The following is a 27,711-nucleotide window of genomic DNA, read 5'->3' as shown; positions in this document are numbered from 1 at the left end:
TTAGGGGGAAGCTGTATTCCTTAGAGATGTGTTTATTCTGTTCATAATTTTGTTTTCAGTTCTTACATTAAACTTTTCCATTTCAGTTTATAATTTCTTTCTTCTGTTTTACGAATCTAATAAATTTACCTCCATTCTAACCTAAAGGACAGTTTATATTTTTAATATTTAAAGAAGCAAAAAAAATAATAATCCACCAAAAGAAATTACTAACACCATCCTATCATTAACCTGAGGGAATTGTGTCTCGTATTCATTAATTCTCCATGGAAAAATCAGGTAAGAAATCTTTTTATTGTGTAACATATGTTAGATGTGGTACTAGCACCTAGGAGTGTTCATGCTATGATTTTGGTGCATAAGAAGTATCTTGTTTTAAACATTTTTGAAAGTGAACAATGTCACCTGACAAATCATCCTTATGATACTTAACTGAAAATTTTTGGTGAAATATGTGTAATTCTGTTTTATGGATTTGGTACCAAGAAGACAATGTACTTTATATTTTTACATGTCAGAGAAAGTGTCTTTAAGGGGAGATTTTAATAAAACCATTTGGGAACAAGCTTTGATAGTTTTGGAAATAAATGTTAAGACATTTTTCTGTTCAGAGAGACTTAAAAAAATCAAAGCATATGTATCTTCTATTTACTGTCAGCTGTAGGATTAACTATCAGAGCTATGGCTGAAGTTAAGGAGTCAGTGCCAAAGAATATAACTTGGGTTTTGTCCCCAGCACATGTGGGCTCAGGACTCTTTCCTGTGACTCGCCAACTGTGACATACTAGATATTTTGAGTTTTCTGCGCCACAGTTTCCTGATCTTTAAACCTACTGGCAGGATTGTTGCTGGCCAGCAGGAGAATGCCTCCTCCTCATGCAGAACAGTTCTTGATACGTGTTTGAACTTTGAAATGGTGTTTTACCAGGGTCGATGATAGCATCCATGGTATATAGCATGTTTTAAACTACATTGTGTTTACCATGCCCATCATTTGGAAATAATCCATTGGAGGTAGTAGAAAGTTTCTCAAATTATTCATGTCTGAAGTAAAAATTGTCATTGGGTAACTGCCTGTGCTTCTGAACCATTCCTTCTCCACTTCTTTAATAACATCCATTCCATGTCAGAATGAGGTATGGTTTTGGTTACCTAGCCTAGGGAAAAGGAACTGGAAGAACTGGATTGTAGAATTACATGTAGAGTTACTTAGAGACTTATTTGACAAAGAGAGACTTATTTGACACACATTTGAGAGCTTTACTAAACTTAAGGAGCTAAGTTAGGGGCTGGGAGAGAGACGTTTAGTAAAAGTTTAATCCAAGTTTAGTAAAACATGGACACTTGCTTGGGAGGAGCTGATTCGATAAGATGGTTGTCTTTTATTCCTTCCAGGATTCTAAAGTAGGCAAGAGTTAGGGATTAAAGAGCTGAGGCTGTTTAGAGGAAGAACTACTTCTGCCGGAGTGGATCAAGGAAGATTTCACAGACTCAGTGGGCTTCAGTTGATTCATTCATTCCGTAGCTACATACTGAGGGCTATTCCCTATCTCAGCCTGGGCCAACCACTGCAGACATCAGTAAGATGAAGCTGCAGGCATTGATGTCATTTCCTGTCCGTGTGGAAGGCCCACAGATGAAGACAGTATTGGATGAGAGGTGTGTTTTGATGCAAGTGTGCTTTGAGATAGGCACTGTGAAAGCCCATCGCAGTGGGCAGTGTCCCAGCCAAGAGGGATGGACTGGTGGCCCAGCTGTATCCTCAGGGGTAAGTCAAGTGAAGGACACCGGGCCAGACAAAAAAATACATTGAAGCTTCAGAAGCCAGAGTTAGAGGCACATTCCAGGAAATGTAAGAACCTTCATCTGGGCACTGGGGTGTGTGTTTGAAGGGTATCTGATGACGGATGCTATGGGAGAGGGAGGAATGAGCTGACTCGTGGAAGGCCTCTGATGGCATCTTAGAGTCGTGTTTATCCCAGAGTTGGAGAGTAGCGTTATGTAGATTTTAAGCAGGGGAATTACCTAATCAGATTTGTATTTCAGAAGTTATAAGCTGGTTCTAGTGGGTCAGTATTCTTGCCTGAAAAATCCCATGGAGAGAAGGAGCCTGATGGGTTACAGTCCATGGGGTTGCAAAGAGTCGGACACGGCTAAGCATACACACACATGCAGTGGGTCAGATCTGGCATACAGGTGAATTTAGTTTTGCTCACAGAGAGCTGGAACATTTTTTAAAATAGGTGCCAGTGTTTCCAAGGAAAAATGATCAGGCGTTGTTAATAAATCAGTCGCTCCTCTTGCTACAAGGAATTGGTGGGCTGGAGTTGCTTAGTGCTGCCCTGTTGGACGAAGCATGCACTCCATTTTATCATAGAACTCATTGCTTCAGGACAGATGCCCAGGATCTGTAGGCACTTGGGTTCTGGGGCCACTTGCTGAACATTTTTCTGGTTGGCAATTAAGAGATTGCCTTTTGAGGCTCAGGGCTAGAGGCTGTTACAGTAAACCTGGCGGGAAATTGAGTTTTATCTTAAGCGACACTGGTGGGAGCAGAGAAAAATAGGGATTGACGGATAATAAAAAGAAAGGATGGAGGGGTGAGTATTAGGACGGGGCGGGGAATTCAGGCTTCCTGATTAGACCCAGCTGTTACCAGACCTGTATTTTTGAGAAACTTACCTGACCTTTCTGGGAAATAGCTTCTTTTTTGGTAAAATATAGATAAGAACTCAACCTTATAGGGTTTTTAATGAAGATCAAGTGAAAAAATGTGAAGCACTTAGTTCAGTAGTTATTTCACATTCAGTGAAATGGCAGCAGATGGTGTACAAATGGTGTGAGGAAGATGGAATCAAGGATGATGCCCAGGTTTCTGGTGTGTGCTTTGGTGGGCTAGAGAACACGGGAGAAAGTTCAGGGGATGACCTCAGTGTTGGCTGTGACATCGAGGAAGTTCTTGTGAGACTCGGACGTGGAGAGGTGTGATACGTGGGTGGATTCCAGGCCTAGAGCTCAAGGGCGGGTCTGAGTGGGGCACCGGCTGGGGTTGAATGATCTCTTCACCTCTGTCCTACTCACACCTTCCTTCCCCACCATCGTCTTCAGTCAACATTAATAATCCTCACAACGTCCTCCATAGAAGAATAACATTAAACGAATCTGAGGAATGTGGGAGAAGGAAAATACTGTATTGCATGTGGCTGAAATGTTCTCTGACAGTTTTTGGTTCTTCACAAAGTTTCTTTCCAGTTTACCATTTTGGCCTTTAGCCAAAAGAAATGAGTAATTCAACATTTGTTTATATCAAGGGCTGAAAAAGAGAACCACTCTCTTAAAACATTCTATCTTTCTTCCCCTTTGGTTAACTTTTTCTGTATCCCATCACAATCACTTTTAATTCTAAGCAGATACTCAACTCAGAGTGAATTGTTGTTAGGAATGAATAGCCACACTTGTGTGTGTGTGTGTGCGTGCTTAGTCGCTCAGTCATATCTGGCTCTTCGTGACCCTTTGGACTATAGCCCCCCAGGCTCTTCGGTCCGTAGGACTTTCCAGGCAAGAATGCTGGAGTGGGCTGCCATTTCCTACTGCAGGAGATCTTCCTGACCCAGGGATCGAACCCGCAATCTCCTGTGGCTTCTGTACTGCAGATAGATTCTTCACCAGCTGATCCACTGGGGAAGCCCGCACTTATGTTAGAAGTTTATGTTCTTTCTTATTAGAACATACTGTGACTCAACCCTGCCGTGGGTCCTGGCTCAGAGGCCGCCTTCATTCTGCCTTCCTGACTTTAGTGACAGGAAGTGTCTTCTTTCTCTACACTGAGTTATAGCGCTGGCGTGGCACCTGTCTCATCCTGCTCTGTGTTGGGATTCTTTGTGGATCTATATCGTTTGTTCTGCTAGACTGTTAGTTCCATGAATCTGGGGACTGTGTCTTATACCTCTTTAGCTCGGTCAGTACTTTGAAGGTATAAGGACCAGGCACTTCTATATAAAAGAAATAAAAAATGTGAACATGATGTAATCTTACTAAGCAGATTGTAGTTTTAGGAAAAACAGCTTACTGGGGAAATAACTATATTTAATTTGTCTGCCTTTCTTATGACCTTACCACATATCGTATAAAAGATCTTAATGCTTGAAGACGGTTCTTAAATCAAGGTACACGCTTGAAAACACATAAAGTGTCGTTTGATTGTGACACCTACTTCTTACAATCGATTGATTGTTCGCCATTATGGATGGAATATTGATTCTTTGAGCATGAGAGTCTTTAAGCTGGTGATTGCCTTATCTTAGAAGGACTATTTTTTGCCTTGTGGACACAGTCACAGTGGGCTACCCTTGCGCTGCCAGACCCTCTGCTGTTTCACGTGCCTCTGGCTTTGCTTATGCTATTTTTTCTGAATAAAGACCGTTCACCCATCCACATGGTGAATTCCTACTCATCTTTTAAGATTCAGTTCACATTTCCTCTTGCAAGCCTTTCCTGACATTTTCCCTACTCCTGCCTGCCTGCTGAGAAATTCTTTCTTCTGTATTCTTTTAACACCTTGTACACCTGTCATGCCTGTCTTTGTGAGGAGACTGTGTGAAATTTCAGAGCAGATACTGTGTATTTGAAGAGCTCAAAGTCTAGTGAAGGAGCAAGGTAAGAATAATACTTGTGATACTATAGGATGGTATGTGTGTGTGTGAATTACACACACACACACACACATATATATAATTTATGGCAGAGTTGTACACAGAGGTTTATGAAAGCACTGAGGAGGGCCCCAAAATCAGAATGAGGGGCTAAAGCAAATAGTATTTAAGCTGAGTATTGAAGCTGTCTAGATGTTAGTCCAGCAAACAAAGGGAAGAACAACAGTCTGTGTAAAAGCGTGGGAGTATTGGAGTATGTGATTTCCTGGGAACTACCATTAGTGGGTCTGTTTGTGGATATGACTTGAGAGGAGAGGAGACTGGTGGGATAGCCAGGAGTCAGATTGTGAAATGTGGTGTTGAATGCCATACAAAATGTTTGAACCGGCATGATGAGCTCCAAGTAAACATGAAGGGGAGTCAGGGAGTGTATGGGGAGAACGGCATGATGAAATCATGGTGAAGCCTGTTTTTAGTGAGGTCCCTCTAATAGCAGATGATACCTGAATTGAAGTCCACAATCCTGGAGGCAAGAAGACCCTTGTGCCACCACTTATTTAAGCAATCCCTTTTTGATGGATGTTTGTTTCCAAGTTTCTGTGTAAGGTCCTCCATCAGATACATTTGGAACAATTAGTGAAGTAATGCTTTCTTTTAAACAAAAAAAAAAGTGAGCCGCACTGACGAAATGCCTCACATCCTGCATTTCTGTGTATAGTCACAAAGCTGGTTGCGTTTTAAAAATGGTTAATAAATGGCTCAACTCCTGGTCTGTCAGTGACTCTTTAAACATAAGGATTTTGGTCACTGAAGGAAGTGGTGATGGTTACTTTAACACTTTCTGGCCTTTTTTTGATGATTGCTCAGTACCCCTATTCAAAATTAGAGCATCATCTCCTTAGCTAAAACAAATATAATTTTCACCTGATATGTCTTTCATCATTGCTTGCTTGCGCTCAGTCATGTCCGACTCTTTGTAGTTCCACAGACTGTAGCCCAACCAGACTCCTGTGTCCATGGAATTTTCCAGGCAAGAATACTGGAGAAGGTTGCCATTTCCTACTCCAGGGGATCTTCCTGACCCAGGGATCGAACCTGATCTCTTACATCTCCTGCACTGGGGGGTGGATTCTTTACCACTGCACCACCTGGAAGTCTGTGTTTCACCATAATCTCAATGAATTCTTACATTATGCTATCGGTGTTTTGTAAGTTTCTTTTTTTCCGAAAGAAATCTGTTAGCACTATTTCCTTTCCAAAACCTTTTCTGATTCCGATTCCCTTAAAGCCATGTAACTGACCACTTCCTCTCCTGTATCCTCTACACATATCTGTTATTAAGATATTTTTGCTTACTTCTGTCTCTCCTTACTAGACTTCCTTAGTTGAGGGTGAGGACTTGATCACTTACTGATTTTATTATCCCTAGTCCTTAATACGGTTTCTTAGACACTGTAGCAATTCATCTTTTTGTTCTTATAATTCTGTTTATAAATATATATTTTTTGAGCTCTTACTATGAGGTGGCTACTGTTCTAAGTACTTTATTTGGATTTTTTCATTCAATCATCCCCATAAACCTATAACTCTATATTCCACCGGTTGGCTTACTACTTTTTAAGTAAAAATTGGCAGTGCTGACATTTTCCTCTGGTTCAACCTATAGTCTTCATTTCAGAGCAGAGAGAGCTGGACACTCTGCGTAGGTAAACCTGGGACCCCAGGGGTCTAACTCCAGCGTGTGTGCCCTTATCCCCTTCTCCAGAGTGCACTAAGTACACGACAGCTCACAAGTTAAGAAATACTTGTCAGAGTAATTAAGTAATATTTGTCAAGGTATGCATATCATCCTACACGTGTTTATAAATTTTTTTCCCATTGTTGTACTTGAAAAATTTCAAATCCACACAGGAGTTGAAAGTATAGTAACAGTAAATAGCCGTGTACTTTTCATGTACAACTGTTAACATATTACACATTTGCAGGTATGCTACATACACTCTTTCCCCCTCGCTTTCTCTCTCCCCACCCCTGCCCCCCTTCTTATCTGCACACATACACACACACAATTAATGAGCCAATTGAAAGTAACTTAGATATGATGGCTCGTTGTATTTACATACTTTAACATGCATGCCAGGTCACACTTAAATTTAACATATGTACAATAATATTATGTAGCAAACAGTCCATGATTAGATTTCCCAAATTATCTCCAAATGATTTTCATGGATTTTTTTGGATCCAGAGCCAATCATAGATGTTTCATTTAGATGACATTCCTTAGAACAGTTCTAGACCTACTTTTTTCTAGATCTGAATTTGAAGTTTCCTCATTATTAGATGCTGGTTAAACCTTTTTGGCAAAAATATTACACAGGTGATCATGTATTATGATATTCCCATTGCACATAATGTTAGTTTATTCTGTAACTGGTGGTGCTAAGTTTGATCACTTGATTAAGGAGTCTACCAGATTTCTCCACTGAAAGGCACCTTCTCTTTGTAATTAGTAAGTACCCTATGGGGTGATACATTGACATTCTTTGAATATTCTGTTCCCTAACAAACTTTCACCTAGTGAAAGTTTTAACATCTGTGGATAATTATTACTCAAATTATTTCAGTCGTGGTTGTAAAATTATCTTTTCAGATTCTGTCCTTCCTTCTGCATGTTTCCTGGCATTCTGTAAAGAGGAGCTCAGTTCTCTTCTTTATAGAATCACTCTGGACCCATGGATTCTTTTATTGTTCGGTTCAGTTCAGTTGCTCAGTCGTGTCCGACTCTTTGCGACCCCATGAATCGCAGCACGCCAGGCCTCCCTGTCCATCACCGACTCCCGGAGTTCACTCAGACTCACGTCCATCGAGTTGGTGATGCTATCCAGCCATCTCATCCTCTGTCGTCCCCTTCTCCTGCCTCCAATCCCTCCCAGCATCAGAGTCTTTTCCAATGAGTCAACTCTTTGCATGAGGTGGCCAAAGTACTGGAGTTTCAGCTTTAGCATCAGTCTTTCCAAAGAACACCCAGGATGGATCTCCTTCAGAATAGACTGGTTGGATCTCCTTGCAGTCCAAGGGACTCTCAAGAGTCTTCTCCAGCACCACAGTTCAAAAGCATCAACTCTTCAGTGCTCAGCTTTCTTCACAGTCCAACTCTCACATCCATACATGACCACTGGAAAAACCATAGCCTTGACTATTCAGTTGTTATCAATTACTATCCTTATTCTTCTTGGTGCTCAAATTATGCCAAATTTGGCTAGTGGGAACACTTCCTAGTAGCTCCTATGTCATTTTCACTTGTTTCCATAATTTTTTGAGTATGCCTTTGCTTTTTGTCACAGCAAAATATTCCAGCCTCTCTGCTTCAGCCCTGGTTTTATTGTGGAATGGTATTTGGAAACAAATATATGGGTGTTATGTGTGATCATTGCTACTGTTCAGTTCAGTTCAGTCGCTCAGTCAAGTCCGACTCTTTGCAGCCCCATGAGGAGCAGCACGCCTGGCCTCCCTGTCCATCACCAACTCCTGGAGTTCGCCCAAACTCATGTCCATCGAGTCGGTGATACCATCCAGCCATCTCATCCTCTGTCATCCCCTCCTCCTCCTGCCCCCAATCCCTCCCAGCATCAGAGTCTTTTCCAATGAGTCAACTCTTTGCATGAGGTGGCCACAGTATTGGAGTTTCAGCTTCAGCATCAGTCCTTCCAGTGAACACCGAGGACTGATCTCCTTCAGAATGGACTGGTTGGATCTCCTTGCAGTCCAAGGGACTCTCAAGAGTCTTCTCCAACACCACAGTTCAAAAGCATCAATTCTTTAGCACTCAGCTTTCTTCACAGTCCAACTCTCACATCCATACATGACCACAGGAAAAACCATAGCCTTGACTAGATGGACCTTTGTTGGCAAAGTAATGTGTCTGCTTTCTAATATGCTATCTAGGTTTCCTTCCAAAGAGTAAGTGTCTTTTAATTTCATGGCTGCAGTCACCATCTGCAGCAATCTTGGAGCCCAGAAAAATAAAAAGTCTGACACTGTTTCCACTGTTTCCCCAACTATTTGCCATGAAATGATGGGACCAGATGCCATGATCTTTGTTTTCTGAATTTGAGCTTTAAGCCAACCTTTTCACTCTCCTCTTTCACTTTCATCAAGAGGCTTTTTAGTTCCTCTTCACTTTCTGCCATAATGGTGGTGTCATCTGCATATCTGAGGTTATTGATATTTCTCCTGGCAATCTTGATTCCAGCTTGTGCTTCTTCCAGCCCAGCGTTTCTCATGATGTACTCTGCATGGAAGTTAAATAAGCAGGGTGACAATATACAACCTTGACGTACTCCTTTTCCTGTTTGGAACCAGTCTGTTGTTCCGTGTCCACTTCTAACTGTTGCTTCCTGACCTGCATATAGGTTTCTCAAGAGGCAGGTCAGGTGGTCTGGTATTCCCATCTCTTGAAGAATTGTCCACAGTTTATTGTGATCCACACAGTCAAAGGCTTTGGCATAGTCAGTAAAGCAGAAATAGATGTTTTTCTGGAACTCTCTTGCTTTTTTGATGATCCAGAGGATGTTGGCAATTTGATCTCTGGTTCCTCTGCCTTTTCTAAAACCAGCTTGAAAATCTGGAAGTTCGTGGTTCACGTACTGCTGAAGCCTGGCTTGGAGAATTTTGAGCATTACTTTACTAGTGTGTGAGATAAGTGCAATTGCATGGTAGTTTGAGCATTCTTTGGCATTGCCTTTCTTTGGGATTGGAGTGAAAACTGACATTTTCCAGTCCTGTGGCCACTGCTGAGTTTTCCAAATTTCCTGGCATATTGAGTACAGCACTTCCACAGCATCATCTTTCAGGATTTGAAATAGCTCAACTGGAATGCCATCACCTCCACTAGCTTTGTTCATAGTGATGCTTCCTAAGGCCCACTTGACTTCACATTCCAGGATGTCTGGCTCTAGGTGAGTGATCACACCATTGTGATTATCCGGGTCGTGAAGATCTTTTTGTACAGTTCTTCTGTGTATTCCTGTCACCTCTTCTTAATATCTTCTGCTTCTGTTAGGTCCATACCATTTCTGTCCTTTATTGTGCCCATCTTTGCATGAAATATTCCATTGGTATCTCTAATTTTTTTGAAGATATCTCTAGTCTTTCCCATTCTGTTGTTTTCCTCTATTTTTTTGCATTGATCACTGAAGAAGTCTTTCTTATCTCTCCTTGTTATTCTTTGGAACTCTGCATTCAAATTGGAATATCATTCCATTTCTCCTTTGCTTTTCTCTTCTCTCCTTTTCAGAGCTATTTGTAAGGCCTCCCCAGACAGTCATTTTGCTTTTTTGCATTTCTTTTCCATGGGGATGGTCTTGATCCCTGTCTCCTGCACAATGTCATGAACCTCTGTCCATAGTTTATCAGGCACTCTGTCTATCAGATCTAGTCCCTTAAATCTATTTCTCACTTCCACTGTATAATCATAAGGGATTTGATTTAGGTCATACCTGAATGGTCTAGTGGTTTTCCCTACTTTCTTTAAGTCTGAATTTGGCAATAAGGAGTTCATGATCTGAGCCACAGTCTGCTCTTGGTCTTGTTTTTGCTGACTGTATAGAGCTTCTCCATCTTGGCTGCAAAGAATATAATCAATCTGGTTTCGGTGTTGACCATCTGATGATGTCCATGTGTAGAGTATTCTCTTGTGTAGTTGGAAGAGGGTATTTGCTATGACCAGTGCATTCTCTTGGCAAAACTCTATTAGCCTTTGCCCTGCTTCATTCCGTATTCCAAGGCCAAATTTGCCTATTACTCCATGTGTTTCTTGACTTCCTACTTTTGCATCCCAGTCCCCTATAATGAAAAGGACATCTTTTTTTGGTGTTAGTTCTAAAAGGTCTTGTAGGTCTTCATAGAACCGTTCAGCTTAACCTTCTTCAGCGCTATTGGTTGGGGCATAGGCTTGGATCACCATGATATTGAATTTTTGCCTTGGAGATGAACAGAGATCATTCTGTTGTTTTTGAGATTGCATCCAAGTACTGCATTTCGGACCCTCTTGTTGACCATGATGGCTACTCCATTTTTTCTAAGGGATTCCTGCCCACAGTAGTAGATATAATGATCATATGAGTTAAATTCACCCATTCCAGTCCATTTTAGTTTGCTGATTCCTAGAATGTCAACATTCACTCTTGCCATCTCCTGTTTGACCACTTCCAATTTGCCCTGATTCATTGACCTAACATCCCAGGTTCCTATGCAATATTGCTCTTTACAGCATCGGATCTTGCTTCTATCACCAGTCACATCCACAGCTGGGTATTGTTTTTGCTTTGACTCCATCCCTTCATTCTTTCTGGAGTTGTTTCCCCACTGATCTCCAGTAGCATATTGGGCACTTACCGCCCTGGAGAGTTCCTTTTTCGGTATCCTATCATTTTGCCTTTTCATACTGTTCACGGGGTTCTCAAGGCCAGAATACTGAAGTGGTTTGCCATTCCCTTCTCCAGTGGACCACATTCTGTCAGACCTCTCCACCATGACCTGTCCGTCTTGGGCGGCCCCACACGGCATGGCTTAGTTTCATTGAGTTAGACAAGGCTGTGGTCCATGTGATCAGATTGGCTAGTTTTCCGTGATTATGGTTTCAGTATGTCTGCCCTCTGATGCCCTCTCGCAACACCTACCGTCTCACTTTGGTTTCTCTTACCTTGGACGTGGGGTATCTCTTCACGGCTGCTCCAGCAAAGTGCAGCCGCTGCTCCTTACCTTGGACGAGGTCACCCCTCCTGACCTTGAACGTGGAGTAGCTCCTCTCAGCCCTCCTGCATCCGCGCAGCTGCCCCTGACCTTGGACGTGGGGTAGCTCCAGTTCAGTTCAATTCAGTTCAGTCACTCAGTCTTATCTGACTCTTTGCGACCCCAATCCTACTTAAAGAAAATCTCCCCCAAGTCTACTTCACACTTCCAAATAAGTAATAATACTTTATGAAATGTTCTTAAAGTCTCATTTAGCATTAATCTATGTTTCGGTGTTCTGCTACAATGAAAACAGAAAAAAGTTAAAATTTCAAGTAAACCAAAAATGACAATACTTTCAGAAGAAGATTGCTTAAGTGGAAATGGATAGTGCTTAATTATAGTAAATAAAAGTTGGTTTGAAATTCAAAGATGCAGGCACTTATTTTCTTTGGTCTACTTCAGGAATTAAAAAGTTAAATAGAGATTAAATAGACCCTTGAGAAATTTCAATTGGATGTTTCTAAAAAGACAAATTAACCAGACAGCTCTTGGAAAATAACATTATATAGAACAGAAATCCTTATTTATTTTAACTTCATACTCTGAATTATCAACTGATTGACTTAATATTTGACTGTAGTTTATGATTAGTTTAAGTTCTTAATGAAAATAACATTCCTTAAAGTGTGAGAGCAAAAAAATCATAGATGTAATAATACATCAGAAGAGATAACAGTTCTATATACTTCATTAATGATTCAGAATCTGGCTTCTGTATCTAACAAGCAGTGAAGTAAAAAGATCATTTTATGTTGAAATATTCTGGTAGGGTTACTTCAATTTTCTCAAATTATAGGTTGTATTCTTAACTGTGACTTCTTCCTAGAAGTTTTATGCCTTCCCAAATACCTTTATGCCTTTAATTACCTTTGATATTCTCTATCCCTCTCATCCTTTCCTGGTTAGTGTTTTCACTATAACCTCACTCTCCTCTCTGCCAAATACACTCAAAAAGCTAGGTTTCTGGAGTTTCTCCGAATACCAAAAGAATTAGAAGATTATAAGAAATTTTTTTCTGAAATCAGGCAAATCACTTAACTTTCTGTGCTTTTGCTTGTCTGCTGGTAAAATATGGATAATGTCTGTCTCTCTCTTGCCTTATATGGATATTGTGAGGGTAAATTTAATCAGTCATTTAAAGTGGTTTTGCGTTCTGTATTCATGAGATCGTTTAACAGATAGGTTTTCTTTTATAATGATAACAATCAGAGGCACTTTTGCTCCAGATTTTACGACAGAAGGGATTTAGATTTGAAAATAGGATATTCAACACTAGAATACAGGATATTAGGAGGCTGGAGAGTTGTTTTCCTCTGGAGATCTTGGGATCTGTAGGATTCTTCTCTGTGGGTTTGTGGTACCTATGATAAAGGAAGCTCAAGGCCCTTTTTGGTGGAGCCCTTTAACATTCCGCCTCCATTCCTTCCAGCTCCCATTAACACAGCAATGGCTTGCTTAATGCCTCTTTTAGCAACTCTCTCTTCCAAGGCCAGTTGCTCTTTGGAAAAGTTACTCCTCATTTTATATTCCTCTTTCCTTAAAATGAGTATATCCATATCTGAGTTCTGTGAAGCTTGTTAGGTGTCCTGAGGACTCTAGGAAATGTCCCAGTTTTGTATCAATCATCCTTCTGCCCTGCTCTTGAATAGTTTATGTCATTGTTGTTTTCAAATCACTCACCCTGGAGAGCAGTTTCCTTGTTCTGCTTTTAATGGTGCCATGTCTGAATAGCAAAATAATGGAGACTGCAAAAATTACAAGTGATTCTTAGGATTTGAAAGACAATCTTATCTACATTAAGGAAATACTTCTCAAGTTACAACATGATATAGAATAGGAAGATTGCAAGTGATTTTTAAGGTTCAGAAGATGATCTTATTTACGTTAAGAAAGTACTTCTCAAGTTACAACACCACCTGAGGTTGAGTTGGCTTTTCCCTTGCCACTCTCCAGAGCCAACATCTGCTTGGGCAACTCAGGGTGTTCTTTTTTTAAAAAAAAAAAAAACAAACAAATGTTGGCACTTGACTCCCAACTGTGATTAGATTACATAAGATATTATATAGAACTGATGTGGGAGTTTAATTTCCCCTATCTTATTTGATAACATTGTCTAACTTAGTGTCAGAAAACATTGGCCAACTCTCAGAACCCCAGTTACATCAGTTAGGATGAATTTTTAAGAGGAAAATCTTAGATTGCAGTCAAACAGGAACATGTGCCATTAAAGAACTATGTTTGCTTTGCCAGTTGAGACTTGTTTCTTTAGTTCAAGTAATGGTTTAGGGGTTATTTTAAGGGCACTTTGGAGATTGTGTTGTAGGAATGTTACAGAGTAAATTTTGAGTGTGATATGCCCATTTGACCTTAATTCCAACATCTGATTTTGCAGGGAAAAGAATCTGTCATTCACTGACTACCTGTGATCCTCACCTGAATTTGGTTTCTTGAGCTGCTAAATCATATGTGGATGCCAGTGGTCCTCCATGGACCACACGTGGCTCAGACTTCTTGTCCCTGATCCATAGGAAGCTCAGCAAAACAGTGATTTCTGCTTAACCTTTAGCGACAGCAGACACATTGTTTCCTACAAGTCAGGGTCTCATCTATTTTTGTTGTTTTGAGAAGATCATTCTGAAATAGACTGCTAAAAAAAAAATAGTCCACTTATTTTTTTTTTCCTTGACCTACTATTCACAGCAAGTTGCGAAGGTTGGTGTGTGCTGACCACTGAGAACTCACATTATAGTGAAATGGGTTGTCAAAAGTTGGGTCTGTTTACACAGAAGTTGGGAATCATTTTTCTCTAATCTCAAGGTGGATCTGTGTTTTCTCATCTAATTTTTAGATGTAGCAGTGAAGTTCTTTAGATACTTCTGAAGTATATGATAGTGTAGGTTTAAGATAACTTGACAAGTTGTGTTTCTTTACTAAGATTCAGTCATAACAGTTCTGTCCTTAGTGTGTATCCAGCATCTGCTGGCTTGATGGTAAACACAGAGTAAGTCCTGATTCCACAGCCTTGTGCTCCGGGATAGTCAGGTATTACTCGTAATTATACTGTATTGTAATTGTACTTGGCTGCAAGTGACACTGACAAAAGTGTCCTAAAAGGCTAGAATGGCCATTTAGGGTTAATATTATGACTTCTAGTTCAGCCTCTCTCCCATTCTCAAGATTCAGCCCATAATCACAAAGTAGCCATTGTAGTTCAGCCATGACTTCTATATTCCAGGCGAGAAGAGAGAGGATGTACTAATCAGTCACCTTTTAAAGTAGCTTTCAAGTTCCAAAAGCTGCACCCAATAATTTCTGCTGACCAGAATGGAGTCACTTGACTACCCAAATATGTCAGGGAGGATAGAGTATATAATTGTCTGTTGCTAACTCATTACTTGTTATAGGTTACTCATTACAATGTGGGAAACCTGGGTTCGATCCCTTGGTCAGGAAGATCCCCTGGAGAAGGAAATGGCACTCCACTCCAGTACTGTTGCCTGGAAAATCACATGGACAGAGGAGTCACTGGTAGGCTACAGTCCATGGGGCTGCAAAGAGTCGGACACAACTGAGCGACTTCACTTTCAACTCATTACTTAGGACTTCCTGGTGGCTCAGTGGTAAAGAATCTGCTTGTCAGAGCTGGAGAGCAAGAGACTCAGGTTTGATCCCTGCCTGGGTCAGTAAGATTCCCTGGAGAAGGAAGTGGCAACCCATTCCAGTATTCTTGCCTGGAGAATTCCATGGACAGAGGCGCCTGGTGGTCTACAGTCCACGGGGTCGTGAAAGAGTCAGACATGACATCGACTAAACAATGAACTCATCGCCTACTCAGAGGAAAAAAAAGCCACTCTATTTTAAAGAAGAAGGGAAAAACAAATATTAGGAACAACCTAGCAGTTTCTGCCACCAGTGCCTTTTATGACTTACACCAAGCCATCTTTCGCTCCCATCTGCTGTTCTAAGCACTAAATGGCTCCACAGAGCCTCTGTGCTCCCTGAGAACGCCCTTTATTGTCCTTCCCTCATCCGATTCTGAAAGGCTTTGTCTCCCATCTCAACTGCCTCTGCTTCTTACCTCTCAGGTGTTGCTCAGATCACATTTCCTGCAGGAAGCCTTTCTAGGACTCCAGTCACAGTTACCCTCTGCCCCTCCCCCATTCCTTCATCTCATCTGTCACAGCTCTTGTTAACTTTCAGCCAACATAGTAAAACTTCAAAGTTAGTTTCCATATCCTATGTGATTCCCTCCTCCCCCTCACTTGCCTAGTAGAATAATTGCATCTACTCAATATTTAGTATATGTGTATTGAATTCCATTGCAGACCTCATGCTAGCAGGATAATAGGAGAAAGTCTTTTTGTGCAATAAGGGTGTTCTTTTTGTAAGGCAAATATATATATATATATACACACACATAAGCATTGTGATCATCTTAGTCTATTTAATAGGTTGTTGGTTACTTCTGTGAATAGTCTGTTAGGTAGAAGTGTAAATAGCAGTTTGTTTGAAATGCGGCTCCCTAAACATGTAGGAAACATTAACAGTCTGGGCCTCTGGAAACAAGGGCATTTGATGTGCCCGAGATTAGGGCACTCCACTCAGAACAAACAAGGAAAAAGGAAGGGGGACAATAAAAACCTTTATTTCTGAAAAGCACCTGAAAATACCATAAATGGATGGACTTCAGGCTGGTCAGTGGGGCAAAAGGCAGCACAGCCTGGGTGCCTCATATGTAATTGTTTGATAAACTTTTTCATGTGCTACTTTCTAAATTTCTTTTTCATGTTTTAGAGATATTTTCAAAATCCAGTTATTTGGGGAGGTTTTTACCTTGACTTGCATTTAATTATTTTCAGGTGTTTACTTTTTTTTCCCCCTTCTTCTTTTTTAAAAATTTATCTTATTCCAGTCTAGTTGATTTACTAATTTTTCTTTTCAATATGCACTTGGGATGCATCTGTGATAACAATTCAGGTTGTATTAATATATAATTGGAAAGATTTATGGAACATCTTTCCTTTAAAATTAAAAGAAATGTTTTAACTTGCATTTCTTGATTGGGCCTGGAATTTACATAAAGGATGGCTTATTTCGGGGACTTCTTTTTAAAACTGCATATAAACCATCTACCAGGTATACAGTTGACTGAAGCATAATGTTGGAAGGACCTCCTAGATAGTTCATTTCTTCTCACTGCTTTCTGTTGAATGTCATGCCATATCTAAAATCGGATTTTTATGAATTTCCCCAGTGCATTTCTCTACCACTTATACTTGACTCTCTGCTCATCATTTCTTTCTGCAAGATTTTACCTCAAATACCTATAGAGCAGCAATAAGGATTCACTTGGGGTGAGTTAACACAGGCGGGAAAGGTCTAAAAGTAAGATTGGCAACCAAACCTGTGGAGTGCTCAGCAAGGGGAGGGCTGGTGAGTCAAATGAGGAAAACACCAAAGATAAAGTGCGCAACAGTTCCATAGGAGTGTTAGTGCTTTGAAGGAGATGATGTTTGAGAATTGTCCAAAAATGGGAGCATCTCCAGGATGGAGAAACGTGTGGGCTGATATGGCAGGGAGCAGGTGTCAGGTACAGGAGACTCGGGGTCACTGTTGACTCCTCTCCCCTTGGTCTTTAAGACCTATTTGCTCATCCCTCAGGGGTTAGTGAAGCCCATTTCTTCCTGTCAACAAACACAGATCATTTTATCTACATGTCAGACTCCTGTCCATCCTGTGTATCATCACCATGCTAATATTCCCAGGTTATTTTTATCAGGTAATTCTCCTAAAGATAATGATGAAGTGGTCACTTCTTGTAGACAAAATATGTATTCCTCAGACTGGAATTTAGGGAACATTATGGTCTGGTATCACTCACCTATGATTGTCTACCTCTTATTCTTCCCCTAGTGTTTGCCCATCTCTTTGGCTTGATAAGCCTCCTCTAAATCAATGAGGCCCATTTTGCTGTATAAATCTGCATACCTTGGATGGTCCACTGTCTTCTCTGTCTACCTGGCTTCAAGATCCACCTCAAGACCTCTTCTTCTAGGCTTTCTGTACAACTCTATGTGGATGTGTGATGATTTCTTCACAAATCCCACGTGTGCCACCATTTTTGCTCATAAATGTTGCCTTGAATTAAAAACATGATTGCTTTGTCTTTGTGTCGAGAGTAAGCTCTTTGAGACCAGTGACCACACTATACAATGATTTTGCATCTATTTTAATATCTGGTGTAGCACCATATACAGATTTGGTATAGAGCAAGATTTCTCGGTCTGGCACCATCACATTTTGAGCTGGATAATTTTTGTTATGGGGAGTTACCTGAGCATTGAAGGATGTTTAGCAGTATCACTATATACTCGCTAGATGCTAGTGGTTCCCTCTTCCCAGTGTGACTATAGAAAATGTCTTCATTTGTGCTACGTGCCCCATAGACAGCAAAATATCCACAGCTGAGAATTACTGTATAAACAGAATAAATTCTTATCAGCATCTTGGCAGGAATTGAAGACTATGAAAAATTTGATTGATGGTTTATAGTGTTTTAGGGTCTTGAACGATGACAAACTCAGCTGATAGAAGATCAGCAATGTAAAATGAAACTTTCTCTTTTCTGTGATAAGCTATAGGAAGCCTATTATAGATTGATGAGTAATTACGATGTAACTTAAGGTTAAGGAAGGGCAAAATGACAGAAGTATACTGAAGTTGAAGTTTCCAAAATACTGAGTTTTAGTTTCTAATTCATTTTGAACCATTTTATAGTTGGAAATATCATTTCCAATAAAATATTTGTTATTTAATTGGAACTTTAGGGGTTCATTTTTAACTAATATCTTTGGATTGAGAACTATGTTTTGAAGCATATTTGAGAAAATCATTTTGAAATTATGGGTGCAGGTTATTGTAAAGTGATAACCATTGACAAAAACCAGTTGTATGTGTATATAGTTTTCCAGTTTTTCTTCTTTTTTTGGTTATTTGAGTATTGTCCTCAAGTTTAACAAAATTTCCAGCCCCAAGCAATACACACATAAGCAATACACACACACACACACACACACACACACACACACACACACACACACACACAATACATGTGTGTAGTCTAGGCAGTGCCTACTGCTCACTCTGTTGTAAGTTCTTAGTTTTTTCTTTGATTATCGAACTGGTACGAGACATAGATTCTACATGGGTGACGTGCTGCTGAACCAGAAATAACGCGTGATACCCTCTTTCCGCAGCTGTGTGCCAGCCACAGTGCAAACATGGTGAATGTGTCGGGCCAAACAAGTGCAAGTGTCATCCTGGATATGCCGGGAAGACCTGCAATCAAGGTAGGGAAACCCTGTGCAAAGCAAACAGTCATAAACCCTCTCTGCTCCTCCTTGATGTAGAAGCTGAAGTTCGCATGCAGACCACTTTTCCATGGCCATCGTCCCCAAACATATGAGATGTCATTTCGCTGAAAGATAAAAATCTGATAATGATGAAGCTTGTTAAGTCTACTTAATTGTGGGGCAGTTAAAGAATTTCATCCTTTCATTCACTATTAATAATGAAAATGCATTTTGAAGAAGAAAATGACAGCGTCAGTAGAAGCCTTACGTCTGCTCCTCCTCGGCCTTCCACTAACTATTTGGAAAACTTCAGCAAACTGTTAGCCTCCTAGGATCTCTGTGAGATGAAATCACTTTAATACTCAAAGTCAGGTAGGAGGTTTGGCTTGAAATTTTGAGGTCCCTTCCAACTCTGAGCTCTTTGATCTTTGTGATTCAGTTCCCTTCAACTTTTGACCAGTTTGTAAGGTTCCTCTGAGAAATCAAGATTTTGATTAACCTAACAGTTTATTTTTAATTTGGTGTCAGTTGCTTATAAAAGCAGATCTTTATGTAGTCTTCATGGTGCTAAGGTATTTTGCATGTATTACCTGTTTATATCACTACAGCAGCATTAGGAGGTAGAATGTTATTTATTATAATTAAGCTATAAATACTATTTTCCTCTTGACGAGACATCATGTATACTCAGTGTTTTGTCCAAGTTCACAAAATTAGTTGGTAAAAGATCTATGTCAACTTAGAGCTGTTGTCTACATAACTCATGTTCTGTCTACCAGTGTAGCTTTGAATGGAGAAAACATTGGAAATGTGATCCTCTGACTCGCTGCATAACAGGCAAGGCTTGTCTGTTTAATTAATTTCAACCAAAACCTTTCTAACATTCAGAAATAAAAACAGATGTAAAGAAAAGATAGGGTTATATTTCACTAGAAAGATTCAAGGATAAAAAGAGTAAAATTTTTCATTTATTCCTTAAAGTAATATTTCCTAGCATTTTAAATGTCAAATGAAACAGTTTGTATAGGGTCTAACTGTCCCATAGATACTTAGTTGACTTCATCTGATACAGAAATGATCTTGTTGAAATATTCTTGTTCTTCAGTATCTGATGTTCCTTGAAGTGTGTCACGTAAACTTGTGATTTATAGACATAGTTGTCGCAAGAATCGGGCACACTGAAATTTGAAAGTATGGGTAATTGTTCCTAAACTACCAGATGAAATCCATGTTAGTGAAATATGACATGGTTTTAAATCCATTTGATTTTAAAAACCCATTTAATTTTTCCTCTCCAGTGTGAGTTCTCAAGTAGCAGCGTGTTCAGTTCTGATTATTGAGTTGTCAGTGTTCATCTTAGAGTGCCATCATGCTTCTTTTTTTAAAGTGCTAAACATAAAGCATTGCAGGTTTCATTAATATGTCAGCACCATGAAACGTTGTCCTCATGCCAGGAATGTATACAAAGATTATTAAAAGAAGCCACTGTTGAGGTTGTGGAGAAATTCATTTAAATTTATTTGCAGGAGCTACATCAACTTTAATATGATTCATAGACACTAAAACTATCATTGGAACACGGATCCCATCTCTGGGTATCTCTGATTTTCAGAAAACTAGTTGACTGTATACCTTTCCCTGCAATAATACCTGTTTCTCTCAAGAAAAATTGAAATATACTGAGTTGAAATCTTGCCTTCCCAAACTAAATATAGTTGGGGGAAAGAGGATTTTATCAGTGGCAAAATGGGATTTTACACCTGCAAAAATAGTGAGCCCCACTGAAAATGTAATTTCAAGTTAAATCCTGAATATAAAACTTGAGTCTACAGTAAACCTACGTGTTTTGATCATCTCTCTCTTTTCCTTTCTTACCATATAAGCAATTGTGGGAAATTACATTCTTTGAGAGCAGGAACCATTTGTGGGGTCCCTCTGACTTCTTGGTTCTTGAAAATTTTTATCAAAATGATTTGCACATGATAAGTGCACATGAAATATTTGCTTAGTGACTGTTTAATATCATGGTTCTTGGTCCTAACACCGTAGGAAGAGTTCCCTGGAGTTGTTTGGTATAGCTCTTTATTCTTTGTTTCCATCGACTGTTTGTCAGGATCAGAGAGGCTGCCGCAGTGATCCAGGTAGAGGCCAGAGAGCCCTAGAAATGTTGTTAAATATTAGAACTAAGTGTTATGTCTGCTACATAACAAATTAACTTAGACTGATTTTATCCAGACCATACATTTTAATAAAATGGAAAACATGCCTCAGAGATATGAGGAATCAAGCAGGTGTTTTTGTTTTTTTTTTTAAACCCAGGGTGTTTTTGTTTATTTTTTGGCCACACCATAGGGCATATAGGATCTTAGTTCCCTGCCCAGGGATCAAACCCATGCCTCTTGCAATGGAAACACAGAGTCCTAACTAGGAGACCACCAGGGAATTCCCTGGTTTCTTTTTTCTTGAGGAAAGAAATGGTAAGAAGAGTTAGACTTGAAATAAATCTCCACAGAACTGGAAATTAGCATTTGATTTAAAGTAGGTTTGGGTATAAGGCAAAAATTATATCAGCTAGTGTTACTAGCTGTGTACTTTAAGAACTCACCCCTGGAGACTTGCTTGAACAGCTGAGTGAACAGCTTGAATAGATGACAAGCACTTACTGAGTGCTTTCAGAACTGCCAAAGAGCAGAAGAGCAGGGCAGGCCCACTTTGGAACTGGCTTAATTTAGAAGCCTTGGTACAGGATTAGTGTGAATCTGCTGGTCATGGCTTGTGCTTCCCTCTGGGTCACTCTCTGGATTTGCCGTAGCCAGATCACATAGAAAATCATAGGCATGGGCTGACCATATTCATTCTAATCTGAACTCTGGCAAGAATTTTTTTTTTTCCAGCTTACTTTCTCTGGTAATTTTATTCATGAAGATTACTGCCCCCCACCCACCTTGAGCCTCTGTACCCATACAAATCCCTTCTCCTCAGCCAAAAAAGGATACTATTATAGATAACAGTGTTTTTCATAACTTTCCCATTAGAGAATTATTTGGGGCATATAATGTATCATATCATTGCATATTTTCAGGAATGAAAGATATCCTGCTGAATTTACAGCATGCTTTACAGTATAATAATTTCAGAAGAAACAGTTCATAAATATCAGTTATTAATCTCTTCGCATGGTTTTTGTTTCAAATGTTGAATTCCTTATCCAAAGAAAAGAATCGGTATCTTGTACTAGGGAACCAGACAGTAAACTGTGGTAAGCTAATTAGGTCTAAATTGATTGCCTTCCTTAGCACAATAGCTGGAGTGCTTTAACACTAAGATTAAGGTAGTTTCTTAAGGCTTTATTTTTTGAATGATGTATGGTTTCAACCCCAGAAACCAATATTGATTTAATTTGTAAATTTAACTGGCTGTTAATAATGTGATAGTCTTGAAACAGGATGTGATTGCCTACTTTGGGACCTACTCATAATATTTTGGTAAGCTAATAATGGCAACACCATTTTTTCTTTTTTTTCTTTTTTTTTTTTTTTTTTTTGCAGAAAGCTTCTAATGTATATTCTTTTTTTCCCCCAACCCCTGATATCTCAATCCATCTGTGTCTGGGCAGGGTTTCTTATGTATATTCTAATTAAAAGTGACCTAAATGTGACATTAGTTCTTACACCTGAATGAACACATAAATGATCTATCATGTTACTTATTTAAATGAGATCTTTATGCAGATCATAAGTTTATGCATGATTATGTAAGGTTTTAAACTGTTGTACAACATAATAATATAGGAAAAGATATTAAGCTGGTCATTTAAGACCTAGATGTACCTAAACAGAGCAGGTTGATTATAGTCAAATTTTGTATAACCTTTGAATTTTCTCTTTGTTGATGACTAAAATCATTTTTTAAATGACCATTTCTTTTTTGTGTGTGCTTAAAAAAGTTGATTTGAAGATGTGGATTGTTAACTGGTAATGTTTGTGTGTTCTTCGGAAGCAAGATAGCAGTGATAAATTTTAAGAAACACAGAAATTAAAATTGAAAAAGAGAAGCCAGAAGAACTAGAAACTTATTTTTGTAAAGTATCTAAAGCATTCTTTTTGAACTCTACCAACTTTATGTAATTGTTTAATATATACTTACAAAGATTTTTAGGGCTAAAATGACATCAGTTCAAAGTTGACTCTTATTACCTTCTTCCTGGTGTGAAGACGAACACCTCTACCCAACTCCTCTTGACCAAGGCAGTGAACAGCCTCTTTTGCAACCCCCGGATCATCCAGCCACCAGTTTGCCTTCAAGGGGTGAGCGCGCGTCGTCTCAGGTGGCCTGCGCCTCCCACCTGCACGGCTTCCTGCTGTGTCGTCACTTCTTGCCCGCGTCCTGAAGGCGCCCGCAGGAGCGCCCAGCCCTCCGTGTCCTGAGCATGTGAAGCAAGCGGCAGGAATTGTCAGCTGGTGCCGATTCTCTGCGCTTCTAAAAGCCTGGCGCCTCTGTTGTCCTTTCCCTGCCTCAAGTCCCCGTGGCCTTTCTTCTCTTCTGAGTTTCAGACTTTTTCTCGGAGAATCAGATAACCAAGTAGCTTCTGTTTTCTTATGTAGGCGAAGTCAGGAATTCCACAGCACCTGAGTTTGGGGTTTTGATGAGCTTCTGAGTGTGCAAGTCCTCTTTCCCACCACCACATTTGGGGTGTAGAGTTTTAGGTCACCTGGAAATCAGACCATATGTGAGCTTCCCTCTTTTGGTGAACCAGCTTCCCTGGTAGCTCAGATGGTAAAGCATCTGCCTGCAATACGGGAGACCTGGGTTCAATCCTTGGGTTGGGAAGATCCCCTGGAGAAGGAAATGGCAACCCATTCCAATACTCTTGCCTAGAAGATTCCATGGACTGAGGAGCCTGGTAGGCTACAGTCCATGCGGTCGCAAAGAGTCGGACATGACTGAGCAACTTCACTTTCACTTTCTTGTGATATTAGAAAGTCTGAGCTCTGGATCCCGCGCAGGCCTTAAGAGGCTCTGTCATTGTGCTCAGTCATGTCTGACTCTTTGCAATCCCATGGACTGTAGCCCTCCACGATCCCCTGTCCGTGAAATTTCCCAGGCAAGGATATTGGAGGGAGCTGCCATTTCCTACTCCAGAGGATCTTGCTGACCCAGCGACTGAACCCATGTCTCTTTCATCTCCTGTCTTGGCAGGCAGATTCTTTACCACTAGCACCACCTTGGAAGTCCCAAGTAGCTCTACAATTGTGAGCAAAATCTTAGCACAGCAATTAATAATAGGAGAGTAATTCCTGTTCTCGTCATCTGCAGGGCTGGTGTGAGAATAGAAACACCCCAAATATTAACGTCTTCATTAGGCTGGAGAGTTTTGTAGAAAAATTAAATGGCAGTATAACTTTACAGTATTTCTGAAAGACTTTTTTTCCTCACTCATAAATTTAGGAACTTAGAATGACTGAATTAAATTCATTTAAATTATTAATTACTGCCTGTGCTCATAGGGAACTTGATTTAGATTAAGAAATTTGGGCAAGAGGATGAGTTTCAGAATCATTGAAAATTTAAGGGGTAAGAGTTATGCCAGTTGACATACTGAGATCTGTTTGCCTGTGACCTCTGCTTGAGTCAGACAAAATGCAAAAGCTTATTAGACTTCTGAGGCATTGCATAGTTTAAGCCTCAAAGGAAGAAAAAAAAAAATCCAAATTACATTAAATGAATGAAAGATGATATTCCTTAAAAATCCATGGCATTATTTCACTCAATGAATCTCTTCCAGATTTTCAAGCTAATTTTCAGTGTCTGCATGCTAATAAAACTTCTGATTCTTTTTTCTTCCTAAAGTGTAATTATAATGCTACGCAGCTTGCATTTTTGTCCTGGATCAGCTCCTACCCGCTTCCCCCCCCCCCCCCATCCCAATCCAAGCTCCTGAATTCACCCACTTGCTTAAATATACTCCTGACTGTAATAGACACTCCTTAAGGATTGTATATATAGCAATATGAGTATTTGAATGTAAGTGGTTTAATTATAAAGTTCTGTCCTTGATGTGATAAGATAGGTACATGATAGAAGTCATTCATTTTCTTATAATAGATTTTCCTTATGAAGTATATTACATTATTACATTACAAACTTCTAGAGAAAGAGCAAAATTTAAGTAAATTTAAAACAAAGACACAACTTTTTTTTCCTACATTCTTTCATCAACTTCTAAGAAAGAGTGATCTGAGAAAATTAGATCAAGGGGAATTTACTTGTCCTTTATAATCTGCTCGTTATTGTAGGAGCCTTTCCTATAAACTGGAAGTGTCATTTTCAAATTTCTGACTTAATTTGATAGTAATAAAAATGTTACAAGGGCTATTATGCTAGAGATTTTGGAAGCAGGAAACATCAACTTAATTTTATAAGGTCAATAAGAAAATAAGGTATTAGTCCCTCAGTCGTATCCTACTCTTTGTGACCCAGTGGACTCTAGCCCATCGGGCTCCTCTGTCCATGGAATAACCCAGGCAAGAATACTAGAGGGGGCAGCCATTTACTTCTCCAGGGAATCTTCCCAACCCAGGGATTGAAACTGAGTCTCCTGCATTGCAGGCAGAAATAAAGTACAAGATAGTAATCATACACTAGAAACTCTAAAGAATATTGAGGAAAAGGAAGTTCATCACAGGACACCAGATGCTTTTAATCTGTTGAAGCGCCCTGCCTTAGAGTTCTAATATTTGGTAAATACTGAAAATAATGGATAATTGTGGAATTCTATTTCATCATTTCTGCAGTGGTTTTGTAAGGGTCAGTGGGAAATTTTTAGGAGACTTGCGTATGGCAGATGGGGCAATGGTGGCAGTCACTGAGGACGTGGACACCGGCCAGCTGTCAGGGGGTGTCACCCAGCCTGTCACCAGCTGTTAGAGTACAGCTTTCTGAAATTGCTTTCAGCCTATTTGGATGCTTATGTGTCAATTTAATAATAGTAAAATAGCCAACACGTGTCTCCATATTTGCCCCCCCGAATACTGCATGTTTATTTCATTTTCCATATCATTTCATAGGTGATTCTCAGGTTTATTTGGGTCTTTTTTATTGGAATTATGATATCTTACTGATTTTTCATTTCCTTTCAGTTTTATGCTTCTTAACCCCTAAGTATTTTTTCTTATGGGAAGGGAAAGGTAAATTTGATTGAAGACCACCAGCAATCCCAGTGTGAGTTGCAAAGACTCCCCTGGACATCCTCAGGGGCACTTAATCCACCAAGGCTGGAGCGGCCTCAGCTGGGCTTCAGCTTTAGTTCATGGCCCTAGTGTCCACAGACATTTCCATTGGCCGAAATACGCCTTGTATACAAGCTGCCTGGTGCTATAAACATCTAAGCAATCCCATCAGGAACCCCCAGAATTTTCTGATGCTTTTTCGGGGTTCTTAATTGACGTCTTTTATATCCATCAGTATGCTTCCCTCGAGGTATAGAATTCAGTCTTACTCTATTCTTTGTTGTTCTATTCTATTCCTACTTTGTACAGAGGAATATTTAAAACACAAAGCCTTTCTCTTAATGTATTCAGATTTAAATACTATTTGCTATAATATCAGTCAGTTCAGTTCAGTTGCTCAGTCGTGCCCAGCTCTGCGACCCTATGAATTGCAGCACACCAGGCCTCCCTGTCCATCACCAACTCCCGGAGTTCATTCAAACTCAGGTCCATCAAGTCGGTGATGCCATCCAGCCATCTCATCCTCTGTCGTCCCCTTCTCCTAATATCAGTCAGGGATTTATCAAAGCCAGGTGTGAATCTGCAGGGACACATTAGGCATTGTAATTAACTCTTAGAACATGAGAAAGGATTGCTTGACTCTAATTTTTAATAAATATTGAAAAACAAGGTAGAAGAATATAAGAAGTGGAATGAATTTCTTTCTCTGTCTTTTCTCTTTGATTTAAAATTTTTACTCATTTTAACAGAGGGGGGAAAATCAAATTTTTGTTGATATTATAATTTGCAAAGCAGTTTCTTTGAGGAAATTTTAATTATGATTCTGTTTTGAATATCCTTGACTGGGCAAGAGTGTATGAAGTTTAAAAATAAAGAAAGCATAGGAGATGATGAAGGTATCTGGTTTATTTATGTAACCTCCCCAGGCTTCACCCAGCTGGGGATCTGCTTACAGTTGTTTTAAGGTTAGAAAATGGACCAAGTCGGCAAGTTGGTAAAACAATTTTAAAATTTTTATATGAAATAACAATTTGATGGTTTTATAAAACAATGTACATTAAGTATATAAAAATGTATAGATTTTTAATAAATGAGCAGGTCAGATTTAAATTTAGTTAGATTTGAAAACAACTTGTAACTAGCTATATTTCCAATTTGATGACATGAATTAATAGATAATTAAATTAGGCTACCCAGGTGCCTTTGCTGGCAGTCCTGGCAAAATAAACACACCATATTTCTTTGTAATGAAATCTGTATTTGGGGCATTAGTGTTTCAGTGTATATTTGTCATGAGATTTATTTTCACTTGAGGCAGTGTTCAACTTGGGTTGGAAAACTCTCACGTGAAGTTCATTAACTCCCTTCATATTGATATTTAAACCAGTAAACCTAAAATACAGGATGATAGTCTATTGTCCATTTGTATTTCTATATGCCCTTCCTAACTTCAGAATGAATGAAAATAATGTTGGAGGGTCTTTTTTTAAGTTTATTTTGTGACTTGCATGCTTTACTATAGTAGGAGACTGAAGCTTCTTTTTCAATCTGAGATCAATTTATAGACTATGAATAAGAGGAATCTCAACAGTGATCACTCTAATTCATTGAGCTTCTACTCTCTTAAAAAAAATAGCCTTTCTTTGGGAAAGTCAAAGCAGTCTAATATTTTATACTTTC

At 39.5% G+C, this 27,711-nt stretch overlaps 1 protein-coding gene across 14 annotated transcripts in view; it reads left to right on the top strand.

The window, feature by feature from the left end:
• NPNT (nephronectin) overlaps nucleotides 1-27,711 on the top strand; it is a 77,373-nt gene that overhangs the window by 18,772 nt on the left and 30,890 nt on the right. For 5 of the 14 annotated variants that reach the window (XM_042251161.1, XM_012179568.3, XM_012179567.4 and 2 more), the window contains 2 exons: nucleotides 18,707-18,799; nucleotides 23,017-23,109. In XM_042251161.1, the coding sequence (XP_042107095.1) occupies nucleotides 18,707-18,799; nucleotides 23,017-23,109 (186 nt within the window). Of the gene's footprint in view, nucleotides 1-147; nucleotides 14,979-18,706; nucleotides 18,800-23,016; nucleotides 23,110-27,711 lie in introns of those variants that run through there. The other 9 variants (XM_042251163.1, XM_060417547.1, XM_004009646.4 and 6 more) reach the window with 5 other exon arrangements.

Source organism: Ovis aries, chromosome 6, assembly GCF_016772045.2.
Source record: "Ovis aries strain OAR_USU_Benz2616 breed Rambouillet chromosome 6, ARS-UI_Ramb_v3.0, whole genome shotgun sequence".
Classification (NCBI taxonomy): domain Eukaryota; kingdom Metazoa; phylum Chordata; class Mammalia; order Artiodactyla; family Bovidae; genus Ovis; species Ovis aries.
The sequence above is the reverse complement of the archived record's forward strand: the minus strand, read 5'-3'. Positions and strand labels throughout refer to the sequence as shown.